At 40.6% G+C, this 16,243-nt stretch overlaps 2 protein-coding genes across 2 annotated transcripts; one reads left to right on the top strand and one right to left on the bottom strand.

Moving 5' to 3' along the window:
• Positions 1-1,602: 1,602 nt before the first annotated feature.
• On the bottom strand, positions 1,603-6,966 carry gtpbp10 (GTP-binding protein 10 (putative)). Its single transcript, XM_034697394.1, has 10 exons — positions 6,808-6,966; positions 4,809-5,002; positions 4,551-4,642; positions 4,205-4,349; positions 4,047-4,120; positions 3,908-3,960; positions 3,699-3,806; positions 3,504-3,581; positions 2,649-2,772; positions 1,603-2,175 (listed from the first exon to the last, which is right to left on the bottom strand). The coding sequence occupies exons 1-10, from the start codon at positions 6,838-6,840 to the stop codon at positions 1,973-1,975; spliced, it is 1,104 nt and encodes a 367-aa protein (XP_034553285.1). The 5' UTR covers positions 6,841-6,966; the 3' UTR covers positions 1,603-1,972.
• Positions 6,967-9,677: 2,711 nt separating this feature from the next.
• osgin2 (oxidative stress induced growth inhibitor family member 2) lies at positions 9,678-15,567 on the top strand. Its single transcript, XM_034697393.1, has 6 exons — positions 9,678-10,118; positions 12,647-12,739; positions 12,868-13,004; positions 13,083-13,274; positions 13,359-13,450; positions 13,529-15,567. The coding sequence occupies exons 2-6, from the start codon at positions 12,673-12,675 to the stop codon at positions 14,709-14,711; spliced, it is 1,671 nt and encodes a 556-aa protein (XP_034553284.1). The 5' UTR covers positions 9,678-10,118; positions 12,647-12,672; the 3' UTR covers positions 14,712-15,567.
• The last annotated feature ends 676 nt before the right edge of the window (positions 15,568-16,243 follow it).

Raw genomic sequence — 16,243 nt, 5'->3', positions numbered from 1 at the left:
ATGAGCAACACACACACTGATCCATCATTGTCAGTGTTACAGATATCAGGCAAATTAAACAGTATCAATGTCATTTATTACATTCAGCCACTCAGTGATTTTCAGCCTCAGGTGAACAAATGTGAATAAAGACAACTGCAATGAGTTCTCCATGTTCAAATGTGAACACAACTTTTCAAAGCTCCTCTGGTTAGTTCTATAGATTTAGCATCTGGTTGCTCAGCTTTCATATGACCAACCTCAAACCCCACACACACAGACTGATAGACATGTGCAAGTGCAAGGACCCTCTGATGCAGACTTTACAATTGCAAAATACGAGATTACAGTGTTGAAAATAAATAATAAGTACATTAATTAAAAAAAAGTCAGCATGAATAAATGTGTTAACTTGTAAGCTAGCACAGGGTCAACATTACTGTCCTTTTGTTTTTTTGTTGGTTTGCTTAGAAGTACTGTCCTAACAGCATGTGAGGGTCAGATTTCGTGAAACATCGCATAGCATCAGACGATCTCTGTCTATTTCTGTGATCATAACAGCTGGGTCATTGAACAGTATCTCACAAAAGTGAATACACACCTCGCATTTATGCAAATATTTAATTATATCTTTTCATGGGGCAACACTGCAGAAATGACACTTTGATACAATGTAAAGTAGTCAGTGTACAGCTTGTATAACAGCGTAAATTTACTGTCCCATCAAAATAAGTCAACACACAGCCATTAATGTTTAAACCACCGGCAACCAAAAGTGAGTACACCCCTAAGTGAAAATGTCCAAATTGGGCCCAAAGTGTCAATATTTTGTGTGGCCACCATTATTTTCTAGCACTGCCTTAACCCTCTTGGGCATGGAGTTCACCAGAGCTTCACAGGTTTCCACTGGAATCCTCTTCCACTCCTCCATGACAACATCACGGAGCTGGTGGATGTTAGAGACCTTGTGCTCCTCCACCTTCCATCTGAGGAGGCCCCACAGATGCTCTATAGGGTTTAGGGCTGGAGACATGCTTGGCCACTCCATCACCTTCACCCTCAGCTTCTTTAGCAAGGCAGGGGCCGTCTTGTGGATGTGTGTGGGGTCGTTATCATGTTGGAATACTGCCCTGTGGCCCAGTTTTTGAAGGGAGGGGATCATGCTCTGCTTCAGTATGTCACAGTACATACTGGCATTCATGGTTCCCTCAGTGAACTGTAGCTCCCCAGTACCGGCAGCACTCATACAGACCCAGACCATGACACTCCCAGCACCATGCTTGACTGTATGCAAGACATACTTGTCTTTGTACTCCTCACCTGGTTGCCCCAACACACGCTTGACACCATATGAACCAAAAGTTTACCTTGGTCTCATCAGACCACAAGACATGGTTCCAGTTATCCATGTCCTTAGTCTGCTTTTCTTTAGCAGATTGTTTGCAGACTTTCTTGTGCATCATCTTTTGAAGAAATGTGAGGGGTGTACTCACTTTTGTGAGATACTGTATATCTCAGCCAGTTCCAGTTTTGTGAACGGTGTGCATCTGTTGCTACCCTGTAGCGATATCTGACACTTGCATGCTGCTAGGACAGGCTTTAAGATACATAAACTCATGCTGGTGATTTGCTTTCTTTTTGTTATTTAATGGCACATCTTGTTTCCAGACAACGTGAGATGACATAACAGTTTGTCCCATTCATCATTTTTATACAATACCAAGCCCTCACACACACACTACACGATTGACACCACCAGTCGGTTAGGGTTCAGTGGGATATAGTCCCATCCTGAAATCCTGCAAGCTCTGTAGCCTCTGTGAACAGGTCTGTGTTGACACCACACAGTTTCTGTCATCACAGGTGTTTCAACAGTGAAAAATGTTCAACTAGTTCATCATTTTAACAGCAGGCAGAATGAGACTCATCTGTCATCTGTACACTGTCAGCACAAAGAAGAGAAGGTGTGACTTGTCCATGTTTGTCACAGACCTTAATGTGATAGGTGCCTCAGTGTCTGCAGTCTTTCTTGATGGATGGCTTTGGAGATTGTTTCTGCGCTTTCATCAAGTGACTCTCTGATGCAACTTTTTAAATGTTCAATCCCAAACCCAGTGAGGGCGGAGACAGGAACCACGTGTCTGAAGCTCAGAAAGTTCTTTGGTTTCATGTCGTCAGGCAACAAATCAGAAAACTCTGCAGGAGGGAAAATAAAACAGCCTTTAAGAATATAAAAACACAAGCCAAGTGTGGATCAAGGTCCTGTTAACATGTTAGAGGCAATGCAAGTAGGTGATTTTTTCTTCTTGGTTCCAAACGGTCAAGAACATTTTCAGTCATTTGCTTATTTATCTATAATAACTACACTCTTACTGTGGAACAAACTAATTCAATCCTTTGCTCTGGATGTGAGGTCACTTGGAAAATGTATCACATCAGCAGCCTTTGGAATCTGACCTGCAGATCTCCAACAAGCTTGTTTACATTACGACAAGAGGCTCTTGCATTGCATTCATCAAAACGGTAACTGCTATGGGACCTTGTGGCAGTCACATGATGATATTTTGAACTAAAAAATATTTGAACTAGTTGCTTTGAAATAACTTATATTGCATCATAATTCAAACTCCCTTTGAAAATGATAAAATAATTAAATCCACTAAATTTACCATCAGGGTTTTGTAGCTGCTCCTTCAACTCTGCTAGTTTCTCCTCTGCATCAGGCAGATCCATCTTATTCACCACTAGCAAAGCAGGCTTTGATACGAGCTCCTCTTTGTACAGCTCCAACTCCTTGACACCGAGAGAAGAGTGGGAGGAAGAGGAGGAGGAAGAAGATGGAGTAGATAATAAGAGATCTGTAAAGGCCTAAGAAGCCCATGAAAAGAACATGCGGTATATTGTGCTCAGAATACAATTCATTTTTTGTTGTTGTAACAATGTAATGTACACTATCAGTCAAAAGTTTGGACACACCTTCTCATTCAATGGTTTTTATTTATTCTAATTGTTTTCGACATTGTAGTTTAATACTGAAGACATCAAAACAATGAAATAATCTGGTTTTTGCCATAATCTGGATTACAACAGTAGTCAAATAGGGATGTCCATTGTGTGCTAACCCTACCTCTTAACAACACAACTGATGGTCTCAAACACATTAAGAAAGCAAGTAATTCTACAAATGAACTCTTGACAAGGCTCATGTTAATTAGAAACCAGTCCAGGAGACCACTTCATGAAGCAGACTGAGAGAATACCAAGTGTGTGCAAAGCTGTCATGAAGGAAAAAGGGGGCTACTTTACAGAATCTAAAATATAAAACATGTTCTAGTTTGTTTAACACATTTTTGTTAATTAAATAATTCCATATGTGTTCTTTCAGAGTTTAAATGTCTTCAGTATTAATCTACAATGTTTCAAATAATTAAAAAAATACAAACCCTTGAATGAGAAGGTGTTTCAAAACTTTTGACTGGTAGTGTAAATATTTAAAAAAAAGAGTCTTAAGTTTTCTGTCTGACCTTGGTCAGAAGTTGAACAGCTTCAAAGGCCGACCTAAACGGTGTTTTACTTGCCAACTGGAAGCCAGAGACATCAACCTGTAGACACAGCAGATCAAAACTTGGTTATGTTCAGCACACTTTTCAGATCACATTGAAATATGTATGTCCACATGTACACATATACTGTATGTATGCATCATTCTGTCAACATACCACAAAAAGTAGCTGCTTGGTCCTCTCCACGTGTTTTAGAAACTTGTGGCCCATGCCTTTGTTTATATGAGCTCCTTCAATGAGGCCAGGGAGGTCAGCAACAGAAATCTACAGAAAATAAAAAATAAACAAGTACACCTCTCAGGGACAAGAAAGTGGAGAAAAGGAACCTTTTTTATTGACATTTAAACTTGTATTCATTCCCTTACCTGCTTGTAATCTTTATACATCACTTTTCCAATTTCAGGCTTCAAAGTTGTGACTGTGAAATAACAAAGATTTTAGAAAAGCCACTAATACAAAACAAGAATAAATAACCAGAAGAAGTGTTGTGTAGTGTGCACTCACAAGCATAGTTGGCAATCTGAGGTGTTGCATTAGACACAGCCATCAGAAGAGAAGACTTTCCTGCGTTTGGGAACCTGAGAGTGAACCAAAACAGAATTTAGAAAGCAGGTCGAAGCTGCAGCTGAAACAAACATGTTTATGTGCATCTCTGCTCTCACCCGACAAGACCCAGATCAGCAATTAGTTTAAGGTCCAGCCTTATTTGTTTAACCTGGCCCTTTTTAGGCTCAAATGAAGAGTGGAAGGAGCCGCCATGTCCTCCTTTTGCAACCTTTAAACGATCACCCTCTGCATTCAGTTCACCTTTGAGCAACAATATAGAAAACTTATATTAACATTTTACAGCAACATCATGGTTACTAATTCTCTTCATTTTATACTACAAATGATGTATATGTGAATATAGTTAAAAAAATGTTAAATGAGGGCTGGTTTAAAGAAAAGAAGGGATCATTAAACAAAAAAAATGGGGTTACAGTATCAGAAAGATCTTTGATGACACACCAAGTACTTTGCCATTGTCTGTGGTGACTATGATACCAACAGGAGCGCTGATCTCCCGGTCCTCTCCCCTCTCTCCTTTCAGTGCTCTAACACTGCAGATAAATACATTTTTACCATTAACACACAAAACACCTCAAACAGTAGCTTCAAGCATTTGTCATAGAACAATATTCTGGGTCTCTGAAATACAAAAACCCCAGCTGAAGTCAATCTTTGTGAAAGATTGTAAGAAAGAGGATTATATTTGTAAATACACACCTGCTGTTGGCTCCGATTCCCCCAATAAATCGTTTGTGGGGGTACTTTTCCTTTATCTTCTTCAAAGTCATATTCTTTGAAGCCATCACCCAAACGTCTCCCCCATCCCCTCCCTGTCCCCCGAGGCGGGGTAAACCCATGCCACCACTGCCTCCAGCAACGTACAGACGCAGGTTATCCACAAAGTTTGCATACTGTAGAAGAAATAAACATCACAATCGGAAAAAAACTGGAAGTAACGTGACAAAAAGAGGACAGACACACTGATATAACTTGTAAAATGTAAGGGCATCATAAAAATGAAGTGGTCGAGTCTGAGGCATGTGGTAAGCTTACTGTGTACTTGAATTATTTTTTTAATTGTTGTGATTTTCTATTATCTGGTTCATGTTGTTTCAATGTGTTTTTGATTCATACGGCTGCTATCTTTGCTCGGTCTAAATATTATTTCTCTGGATGAGACTTCCTCATGAAATACATTTTTAAAAGTCTTGCAATGTATTTTGTTATCCTTGTAATTAAATGTTTACATTTTTACAAAACACCCAATAATCCCCATTCAGGGTCCACTTCCTAGTCTTTATTCTGCAGCTTTCATTTAAATAATAAGAATGTGACATACTGTTATGTGTAAGTGTTTAGATACTCCATGCTTGACTTCTGGGTTAGCATGTGTGAAAAGGTGCTGTTTATTAAAGCATAACAACTGCTGAGCTCAAACATTAGTTATATGCTCAGAAGAGGGTCTTTGTTTTGCTTGGCTTCATCAACTCTCTTCATAGGACACTAAACATGCATGCCTACAATTCAATTCAATTCAAAATACTTTATTTATCCCCGGGGTACGGTGGTCCTGAAGGACAAAACAAATTTACAAAATACGAAACACTTATACAAAGTTGGAGACAATTTTAAAAAAGGCGGAACACTTTTACCATTTCTGAAACAAATTAACATTTCATTTTTACAGAAAGGGAATGTTCCAAATACTGGAAGTGATCCGGAAGTGATGGAGTGAGGAGTCATTAATTTGTTTTGATGGAGAGAAACCAAATGGAGATTGACATGGTTTACATGAAAACAAAAGGGGACAGAGCGTTCGCAGTGAGGGGTCCAATGCTCTGGAACCTCTGTCCGAGGAGATCAGGTCAGCTGAGTCACTGAGCTCTTTTAAATCCCTTCATAAAACATACTTTTATCGCAGAGCCTTCCCAGATTTTATCTGAATTTATTTGACTTTATTTTATTTTAACCATCCTAAGAAATATATTTTAAAATAATTTGATTCCTTTGGATCTCTCTTAGGGGAACATGTTTTATTTCTTTATCTTGACTTGTGTGTTTTTATGATCTGCCTGTTTTATCTTGCTGCCCATGTAAAGCACCTTGTAACCTGGTTTTGAAAGGTGCTCTGCAAATAAAATTATTATTATTATTATTATTATTATTACATATTAGGACATCCTCAGGTCTCAGAGAGAGGTGTCAGACCTCAGATGAAAAAGCATCATGTCTCTGGAAAGCTCCGTCATAACTCCACAAAACCTTCATCATGTGAATTCAGATGAAACGGCCTCAGACCACATCGCCTCAGGCTAAAAGGAGTCAGGCTTAAAGGAGTCAGACTTGACGGTAAAAGTGTTCCATCGTTTGTAAAATTTGTCTCCAACTTTGTAAAAGTGTTTCATCTTTTGTACATTTGTTTTGTCCTTCAGGGCCACCGTACCCCGGGGATAAATAAAGTAAAGCCAGAGAGTAGTGGTAAAATACCCCCTTGTTATTAATGAATAACGCGAATTAAAACCACCGTGAAAACATTATGACAAGAACGTGTAAGTACCCACATTAAAAAGTTGATCAACACTTATGAAGTTCGTCTGCCGTGTCTTGATGTTTTGATTGTGAGTTAGCTTGTCTGTCAATGTCACTGTAAGAACTCTCGGTAAGGGGTCATTGTTGACTGAATTCACAGGAGATACAAATCCATGACGGCACTTACCTTCCTGAAGCAGATTCTACTGAGCTGAACCATCTTCAGTGATGTTTAATACCTCCTTTGACGTTATTCACTAAGCTAACTGCTATAAACATGTGTTTGGGTTTGTGAGAGGGACCGGAAGTGGTGGATTGTCTTCAGCTCATTGATTGGCTCATGGACCAAAGGGGCGGGGCTCTACTCGTGTTCTTCTTCTTCCTCGAATGATATTCCGGCAGGCTGTATACTGGGAAGTGTAATGCTGCCCTCCACAGGCTAGGTTTTAATACCTACTTATATTCTGACATACAGGCCGGTTGATTTAAAAAACAATTCTCTGTACAGTATCCGATTTTCATGCCCATATCTTCTACAAGAGAAAAGGACTGAATCTGATTGTTTCCCTGTGACTTTAAGGTATTTGGTCAGCCCATAATGCCCCAGTTTAAGCCTGGTTAGGACCACCTCAGCCGTCCCCCCAGTCTTTAACACCATCCTTTTCTTTTTAATTGATGGCTGCCAGTGGTGGACAGTAATAAAGTAGATTTACTTGAGTACAGTACTGAGGAACATTTTTTGAGTATCTGTACTTTACTTGAGTATTATTTTTGGGGGGAGCTTATTACTTTTACTCCAAGTAGAAGACAAGTATTGTACTTTTGACTCCACCACATTTCTATAAATGCTCTAGTTACTCACTACTTTTGCTTTGAAGTCAGCTCATGAATTTCCTCCTCTTTTCTGAAATCTGATCCTAAGACAGTAAAATATGTTTGTGTATTTCTGTTTGTTTCAGTGGTTTAGTCATACCTGTATATCGTGCGTCTCCACGGTTGAACGTGGAGCAAACACAGAGCAAATTTCACTCAGATCAGCCAGTTCATTTAGAGGTGGTAATGATGGCTATAATTCTCCACCTGAGCACCCATGGTCATATCTTTTAAGGATTCAAGGATTCAAGGTTTTTTATTGTCATAAAAATACAAGCTGTCGCATGATATGGAACGGAATTTCATTTCTCAGGTCCCATATAAGCCACAAAGCCTGTGTTAGAGGTTTTTGAAATGAAGAATGATATGTAGCGTTTGAAATGTTCTCCCTGTTTCCCACTCTGTCCAAACATACAAACATTCACAGTCCAACCTGAGAAAGCGTGTTGAGCTACGTAACATTTATTTCAATCCAAATGAACATTTTAAATTAAGGTGTCTGTGCTTGGATAGCTTAGTTTCTGTTTTTATTCCATGGTATAGTTTTAAGAGATTTCAATTAGCCTAATGGTTTCTAAATAAACATAATGTAACAGAATGTACTTCTATGCATTCTTGACTGAACTTGTGTATTGTGAAAAAACAACATTTAGAGATTTTTTAAGAAGTACTTTGAATACTAAAGTATTTTTAAAAGCAAGTACTTCAGTACTTTAACTCAAGTAATAATCTGAAAGAGTAACTTTCTCTTGTATTGGAGTAATATTTGACCTGGGGTATCTATACTTTGACTTAAGTAATGAAGCTGTGTACTTTGTCCACCACTGTAGGCTGCACAGAGAAACACTGCCTTCCTCTTTTTTCATCTGTCCATTCTTTCTGCCACTGTTGCTCTATAGTTTTTCCTTACAAATACTGAACCATTCACATTTTCAGGGCTCTACTCTTTGAGTGACAGCTGCTGTGAATCATCTATCTCCAGCAGTCCAGAACTTTGACATGTGGCACCTATGTGTGGCACACATCATGTTATAGAAAAGCTATTGAGGCTTTTTGTTTTAAAAATAAAGATGTAAAATACAGTTGTGCCCCTTCAAACACAGGGTTCAGTACTTCTTTGGTGTATTTTCTCAGAAAAACTGGATCTTTTCTTTAGCCTATAGACCATTTTAAAGATGCGTCGCAGGGGTTTTGCACACAAACAACTCTCACAAAATGAATGAGTTGTTTGTTATAAAAAATGTAGTAGATCAAGTTTGGGCAATTTGTCAATTGAAAAAATACACGGTGCTTTCTTCCTAACATCAGTTCAGCTTAAAACTTAAGTTTAATTGGCTCATTGGCATCTGAATACTTTTCAATTAACTGTGAGTTAATGTTCCTTGATTCGGAAAATTAACTCAGATCTCATCTGATTGCAATGAAAAACATATACACTACCAGTCAAAAATGTAGACACACCTTCTCATTCAATGGGTTTTATTTATTTTAATTATTTTCCACATTGTAGATAAATACTGAAGACATCAAAACTATTAAATAATATGGCTCTGCCATAATATGGTTTACAACAGTAGTCAAATAGGGCTATCCATTGTGTACTAACCCTACCTCTGAACAACTCAAGTTAACTCATGTTAATTAGAAACCATTCCAGGAGACCACTTCATGAAGCAGACTGAGAGAATACCAAGAGTGAGAAAAGCTGTCATGAAGGAAAAAGGGGGCTACTTTACAGAATCTAAAATATAAAACGTATTCTGGTTTATTTAATATTTTTTTGATCATTAAATAATTCCATATATGTTCTTTCACAGTTTTGATGCCTTCAGTATTAATCTACAGTGTTTCAAATAATTAAAATAAATACAAACCCTTGAACGAGAAGGTGCTTCTAAACTTTTGACTGGTAGTGTAGCTACAAGAAAAAATATATTTCAGCTTTAGACTCTCTGATTGAGGGTTCAGATACATTTTTCATTTATTTATTATACTTTTTTTTTTTTTTTTTTACAAAAGTAGATGGAGAATATAGGCTACAGGCTACTTTGAATATTTGTCTACACTTGGTGAGATTAAACCTTGCGCATCGCTGAGTCGTCCCGAGTGTTTGGGTTCTGCATTCCTTGAACACAGAGTGTCCTACTTTGAGCCCACTCAGTGAGCAGAGAGAGTCGGCGGCGCTGTGAGGATGCTGATGAGAGATGCTCGGATCTTCCGGCTCTCTTCCCTCACGCCTGCCGGTGCAGCGTGAGATGCGCATGTGACGACAAAAGCAAAAGCAGGACCCGGTTTCTCACTCACACTCATTCCCTTTCTCTCATTCTCTTTCTCTCTCTCTCTCACACACACACATACTGGCAATCAAGACACAAGGAAGATCTCTTCCACAGACGACGTTAATAGGCATATCAGACCTGAATAAACCAGGTCTGTGCGGATTTAACAGCACAGGGGTAAGTGTGTGTGATGACGAGAGAGAGGTTGGCTGATTATCTCATGCAAGACCCCGGACAGTTGCATAGGTCCTCCCACTGATGTCTGCCTATTTATACGGTCTGAAACGCTGCCGTGGGTCGTGATAAGAGGACGCGACTGGGAGACAGAGAGACTCATCACAACGCGGTAAGGGACCCTGTTCTTGGCCGAGTGTTGTGGATGCCCGTGAGTGTGTGTTTGACCTAAATTATGCAATGATGGTGACACTGCCGCTGTCGCATGTGCTCCTTGTGTCTTATTGGATGCAGACTGTGGAGACCCGCAGCCAGGAGTCAGAGCAGTGGGCTATGTAGTTGGAGGTTTGAGCATGTGGCTCCATGAGGATGATGTGAGATGATGAGGGGGGGAACAGAGTGCTACATCACTCTGCTCCATCACTTGTGTTGTAACACATTTTGTAGGCTATGTCATGTGGTACAGTAAAGCTAATTTTGTAGTCGACCTCAAGGCTGCTCAGTCCTAGTCAGTCTAAGTTGCATCGAGGCTGTAGTTGTAGGCCTGTAAAAACCTAATGCACCCTGTAAGCAGATTTTTTTTACTGTATGTGGAAGAAAAGTCAATCTGGTTATCAGGCAGTTACCCTATATTTGCAAGAATTGCTTCTTTAAAAAGTAAAATAAAATGTGTTTTTTTTTAACCGGTCTGTTTTCATTTTCACTTTTTTATGACAGCTTAACATTAAGCTCCATTTCTTTTCCATATCTGGTCAATAATACCCAGTACAACATGTCCTAGAAAACATGATCCATCCTCTCTACACACACATTTAAGTACATAGAAGAACAGGAGCACAGGATAACAAACCACAAATACCTTAAAGTAGCACGCCTTCTTTTGTCTGATATCAAATTTTGGTTGTGGATGTGTTACATGACTACATTTCATTTAAAGTGTATAACTTATTTTCATTATTAACACTGTGGTTTCATTTCTTGTTATGTGTGTAACTGAATAAATTCAGCAAATGATGCAACAGAATACAATTGTTGCACTAGCTGTGTAGTATTTGCACTCATTAAACGCACTGAATGCAACTACAGCAAGGTATGGTTTTATGATGAATAATCATGTGCAATGTGGTGGAGAAAAACTTTGAGATTAAGTTTGAATATTCAGAAGAGAGAATAACAGAACCATCTTTAGGAGACAGTTCATGTTGCTCTATGGTTTAATTTTCCGTGGTCAGTAGCTGATGTGCAGTTTAAAGCTCCTAAAAGTGAAAAAAAAAATGACCTTAAGTTGCTTTTATTTACATCCATATTGTTCCCAAAGTTTCAATTTTGTTTACCATATACTTTTTTTTATTCTGACCTTTCCTTCATTAATGGATTGTGGATTGGTTTAATGGTATAAGTTGACAAAATAGGGTATGATGTTAAAATCAGACTTAAAGCTTGTGAATTAAACTGCACATACAGAAAGGGACTCGTTTTGGTATGCTCTGATCATGGTTGATGGTGGTTTAAGTTTAAGTATCATCAAAACAAAAAAGGGGGGGGGGCTTTCTATGTTAACACTGCTGGGTTGGTCAAACTGACCAGTGTTATGGAAATACCAGTATCGGCTTGCCAATCAGAGGCACGGCATTCTCCAAACAGAACGGGCAATGTGTGGAATCCCAGTGCTTTCATTGAAAAGGGTAAACAGGCCGACGACCAAAGACAACCCGTTAGTCTACAGACACACAGACAGTGGGAGGGAGGAGGAAAGGGAGCATGTATAATGAGACAGACTGTATTGGCGGCAGGGAGACATGAAAGTTTTAAGGGGAAGATGAAAGGAAAGGGAGCCAAAGTTTTGGGATGTAAGACAAAAGCAGAGTGGGCAGTGTCATGGTTATGAAAAAGGGGCAGTGGGCACTGTAGTGGGTAATGTTTTGGCGGGAGTGTGGGTGAGTGTGTGTGTGGTTGTGGTGGCTGCGGGGTATGAGAGGAGGAGCCCTGATGGTTTAGTCTGTCAGCATGCCAGGACCACATTGTGACCCTGCTGCTTTTGAAAGGGGCGGTAAAGACATAAACAGGCCCAGTGGGATTAGGGCCCACTCGGAGGAGTGATCTGGGGGGATTTGCTGCCCGGCGGGCACACAAAGGCACTGTCGCGTAACAGACAAACACACACTACACATGCTCAACGGCAACGTTTCACAACAGACCCAAGCCCTACATAAATCTGATTAGGACTCCCTTTTGTTTGGGAAGCGGCACTGGGGTTAACACCGGCTAGCCCTGCCGCAGGCCTCGTTTGATAGGACAGGGGGTGTGTGGACGTTGGCGGGACTGTAAAGAACAAAATGTCAGTGAGGAACGTTGTGTTGTGGCTGGGTGTTTCCACGTGTGTGAAGCCCCAGACAGACAGGGAGGGTCATGTGTGTGGAAGCACAATAACAGGATGGATAAAGGTTTTTTTTTCTCCTGTTCAGCGTGCGTGTTTTAGTCAGCTGACGATGGTGGACGTAGACAGGATCTAAGCTAACATTAGACAACAACAACATTGTCAGACACAATGAGAGCAGGCCGGTTTGAACCTGATCGAATAATCTGACCCAGAAACATGAAAGCAGAGGGAGCAGGGGGCCTCTACTTTTACTTGAATAACAAGTGGATGGATACAGAAATGTCCAGAACTTTCTTCACATTTCTATCATTCCTCCTCAGAGCCGGCTCTGGCCCAGGCTGCAGCCATGCCTCTTCTGGAAGAGACCACTCTGCCACAAGAGCACCCACCCACTGTCCCTGTGGTCATCATAGGTAAACCTCCTCGCCTCTATTTACACTTTTACCCATACTTGGTTGTTATTGTTCCATCACCTCTGTTGATCAAATAAAGCAGAGTGCTGCATTCTGATCCCAACCCAACCCTGCCTTTTTTTTTTTAGGCAATGGACCATCTGGAATATGTCTGTCATACCTTCTCAGTGGATACAAGCCCTACCTTGATCCGGCAACTGTCCACCCAAACCCAATACTGTACAGGAAACTCCAGGAGACCAAGCACCTCCCCATCACAGAACAAGTAAAACATCTACCAATCCCTTGCATATAAATACCTCATCACAGTATCATGTATCATGATAGGAACTTTTCTTTGCAGGATTTAGAATATTTGAGTGAAGGTCTCGAGGGGAGATCAGGGAACCCAGTGGCTGTCCTTTTTGACTCACTGCTGCACCCCAATGCTGACTTTGGCTATGAGTTCCCCCCTGTCCTTCAGTGGAGGAGGGAAAAGCAGCATCACATCCCACATCTGGTGCTTGGGAGGGCAACACCTGGGGGCGCTTGGCATGTAAGCTGCAACACTGGAGATAAATATCTCCTGTCAATCCGTTTGTTTTTGTCCTTCTCTTACAATGATCTCTATCCCCCTTAGGCAATGCAAGGATCTATGCTGACTATCAGTCTTGGCATCTGGATGGAGCTACCTGGGGTAAACTACAGGGACTTGACCAATGGGAAACGGAGGTACTGAAAGAAGACAGTGTTGCCAGCAAAGACATGGTTGAAACATCAGATTAATTCCTCATCTTTTATTCTCTGCAGGGATGTAACCAGTGACAGAGCCACCCCAGAGGAGATCTCATCCTATTACCGTAACTATGTGAAGCTAAAGGGCCTCCAGACAAATTTTGTGGACAACACATATGTGACCTGTGTCCAGAAACTCTGCCGAGGGCATGAAGGGGAGGGTCTTGAAAATGGGCACACTGAACAAGGAGATGGAGGGGTGGGTGATGGTGGCACTGAAGGCTTTGAAGGAAATGGAGTTGAGTGTCTAAACAATGGAGCAGGGGGTGCTCTTTGGGAAGTGAGGGGATACCAACAGCTTCAGAACAACACTCATGTCCCCTTCTCTGTGTTTGCTGAGAACGTAGTTCTGGCCACTGGTGCGTCTGATTCACCAGTGCGATTAGGTGTAGAGGGAGAGGACCTACCGTTTGTATTCCACAGCATCTCAGACCTGGGTTTGGCCGTGAGCCAAAGAAAACTGGATATAACGTCTGATCCAATTCTAGTTGTTGGTGCTGGTTTAAGCGCTGCAGATGCAGTGCTGTGTGCTTGTAACAGCAACATCAGAGTGTTGCATGTCTTTCGTAAGAACCTAGACGACCCAGACCTCATCTTCAAACAGCTGCCCAAAACCCTGTACCCAGAGTACCACAAAGTCTACAACATGATGTGCTCCCAGACCTACATTAATGTGCCCCCCTCCTCTGCTTCTAACAGACCCCTGACAGTGAGTATTGCCTCTTCAGTATGTGCCAAGATGTGCCCAAAGCCCCAGCTTGCAGCAGGTAACATGGCTGGTAATTCCGGTGTCGGACTGTTTCCTGACTACACCAGTTTCCCCGAGCACTGTGTGGTGTCCTTCCAGTCTGACATGAAGTGTTTGCTTCAGGGGAACAACTCCCTCAAAGCGTTCAAGATCTCCATGGCCCTGGTGCTCATTGGGACCAACCCTAACTTGTTTTTCTTGAAGGGGCATGGTCAGTACCTGAGTCAGGATCCAACAAAACCAATCAACTGCAAGCAGAACCCCATCGACATCCACCCCTACACTTTTGAGTGCACCAAGGAGTCAGGTCTGTTTGCCATGGGCCCTCTTGTTGGAGACAACTTTGTTCGCTTTTTGAAGGGTGGAGCTTTAGGCATTGCCTCCTGTCTGCTGAAGAGACTCAAGAAGAAAGGAAAGCTCATCAGCAACGGTGGGAATAACTTCATTTGAAAACATGGCAGAGAGAAGAGTCGTGCATGCTGGGTAAAGCGCACAGATTTCAAGCATGCTTGCAAACAGATGTAGGTGAAGGAAAAAACGAGAGGTCTAATACCCTTGATGAAGTGTTTTCTCATCAGAGCTAAAACATTTCGAAAACATTTCCAAGACCAAAAAGACAGTGGATGTACAGCAAAACAAGCTTTCAAGAGTCTTGTCTGACTTCATTCGAAGTCCTGAGAAGTCTAAGCTACCATGTGCCAATGTTTTCAAGTCAATCTGTAACCTCATGACTTATTGGGACCTTATTTTCTCTTTTATCAGGGTTATTTATTCGTTTACCATGTGTCTTTCAATCTACCTACCAACACCTCTTTAATGGCTGCACTGGCTGTTGTGGAATCCTCCAGCGTAGAGGCTACTACCGTCATTCTCCATGAATCTCTTGCTAGATGTGCAAACAGCAGATACTAGCGAACCCCGCTTGTAAAAAGTTATGATCATCTCAACTCAAAGTAACACAACCTCAAGTGGTGAATGTTTGCGGTAGTGGACGCACACAAGTCTGGTGTGAGAAAATATGACCCAAGTCCACAGAGAAGCAATCTAAATGTTCCTGATTATCCTGAGCCTAACAGTTTTGTTGTTTTAACTTCAGAGGATTCTTTTTAGCTGCTAGTGTAGGTAGTTTGAGCCATATAACTTAAAGTTAGACGAGTCTAATGCATATAACCTGTTGCTTAGGTGTAGTACAACTGAAAGGCTTTCTATGCAATTCAAATACAGATCTGAATGTTTTCTTTGACACCCACTACTTATTTCTTGTTTTGAGTTAAGTGTCATTAAAAAAATCCTAATTATGATATGATCCATCTGGATTTTAACATTTTCTTCTGTTGTTGTTTTTGCCATCTAGTATGAGTGACTTGTGAAAAGTACTCCAGTAAACATTGAGATTTGAATAAACTTTTATTAAGATTTAAATTCAGATGTAGAATAAACTCCATAACAGAAGAGATAACTATACGCACATTTTCCAAAAATTATGTATGCTCAAATCTTAGACATCAAAACTTCTCATTAAATAGCTCATGCTTTGGAATTTGTCACTTCAAAACCAAAAAGTTTGAACAGATAAATTTGGATTTTGATCTGTTTTTCATCAAAAGGGCTTCTAGAATAAAAATCAAGGGGTAGAAAATAAAGAGTAAATATCAGAAACACCATTATGGCCCTTTGAATGATCGACTGTCATTACATCAAAGCTAGAATTAAGTAACATTTACTGTGACACAATTCTTGCCTTCATCATCTAAACTTGACTCCACAATGACTTCACTAAGTGCAACTTTCCACATCACTTTGTCCAAAGTCATGGACAGCTCAACTAAACCCAGATACACATGGAGAGGAACTTTGAACAGGACAACGCAGGACAGAAAACATGCCAACACATTTTAACATTTTAGCCAATTATATTCAGGCATTCTCATTGTAGTGTTTTTTTTTTACAATTGCATTAAGACAATTTTTAACAAGTGTTG

This window comes from Notolabrus celidotus, chromosome 12, assembly GCF_009762535.1.
Source record: "Notolabrus celidotus isolate fNotCel1 chromosome 12, fNotCel1.pri, whole genome shotgun sequence".
NCBI classification, from domain to species: Eukaryota; Metazoa; Chordata; class Actinopteri; order Labriformes; family Labridae; genus Notolabrus; species Notolabrus celidotus.
This window is presented reverse-complemented; position numbering and strand designations above follow the sequence as displayed.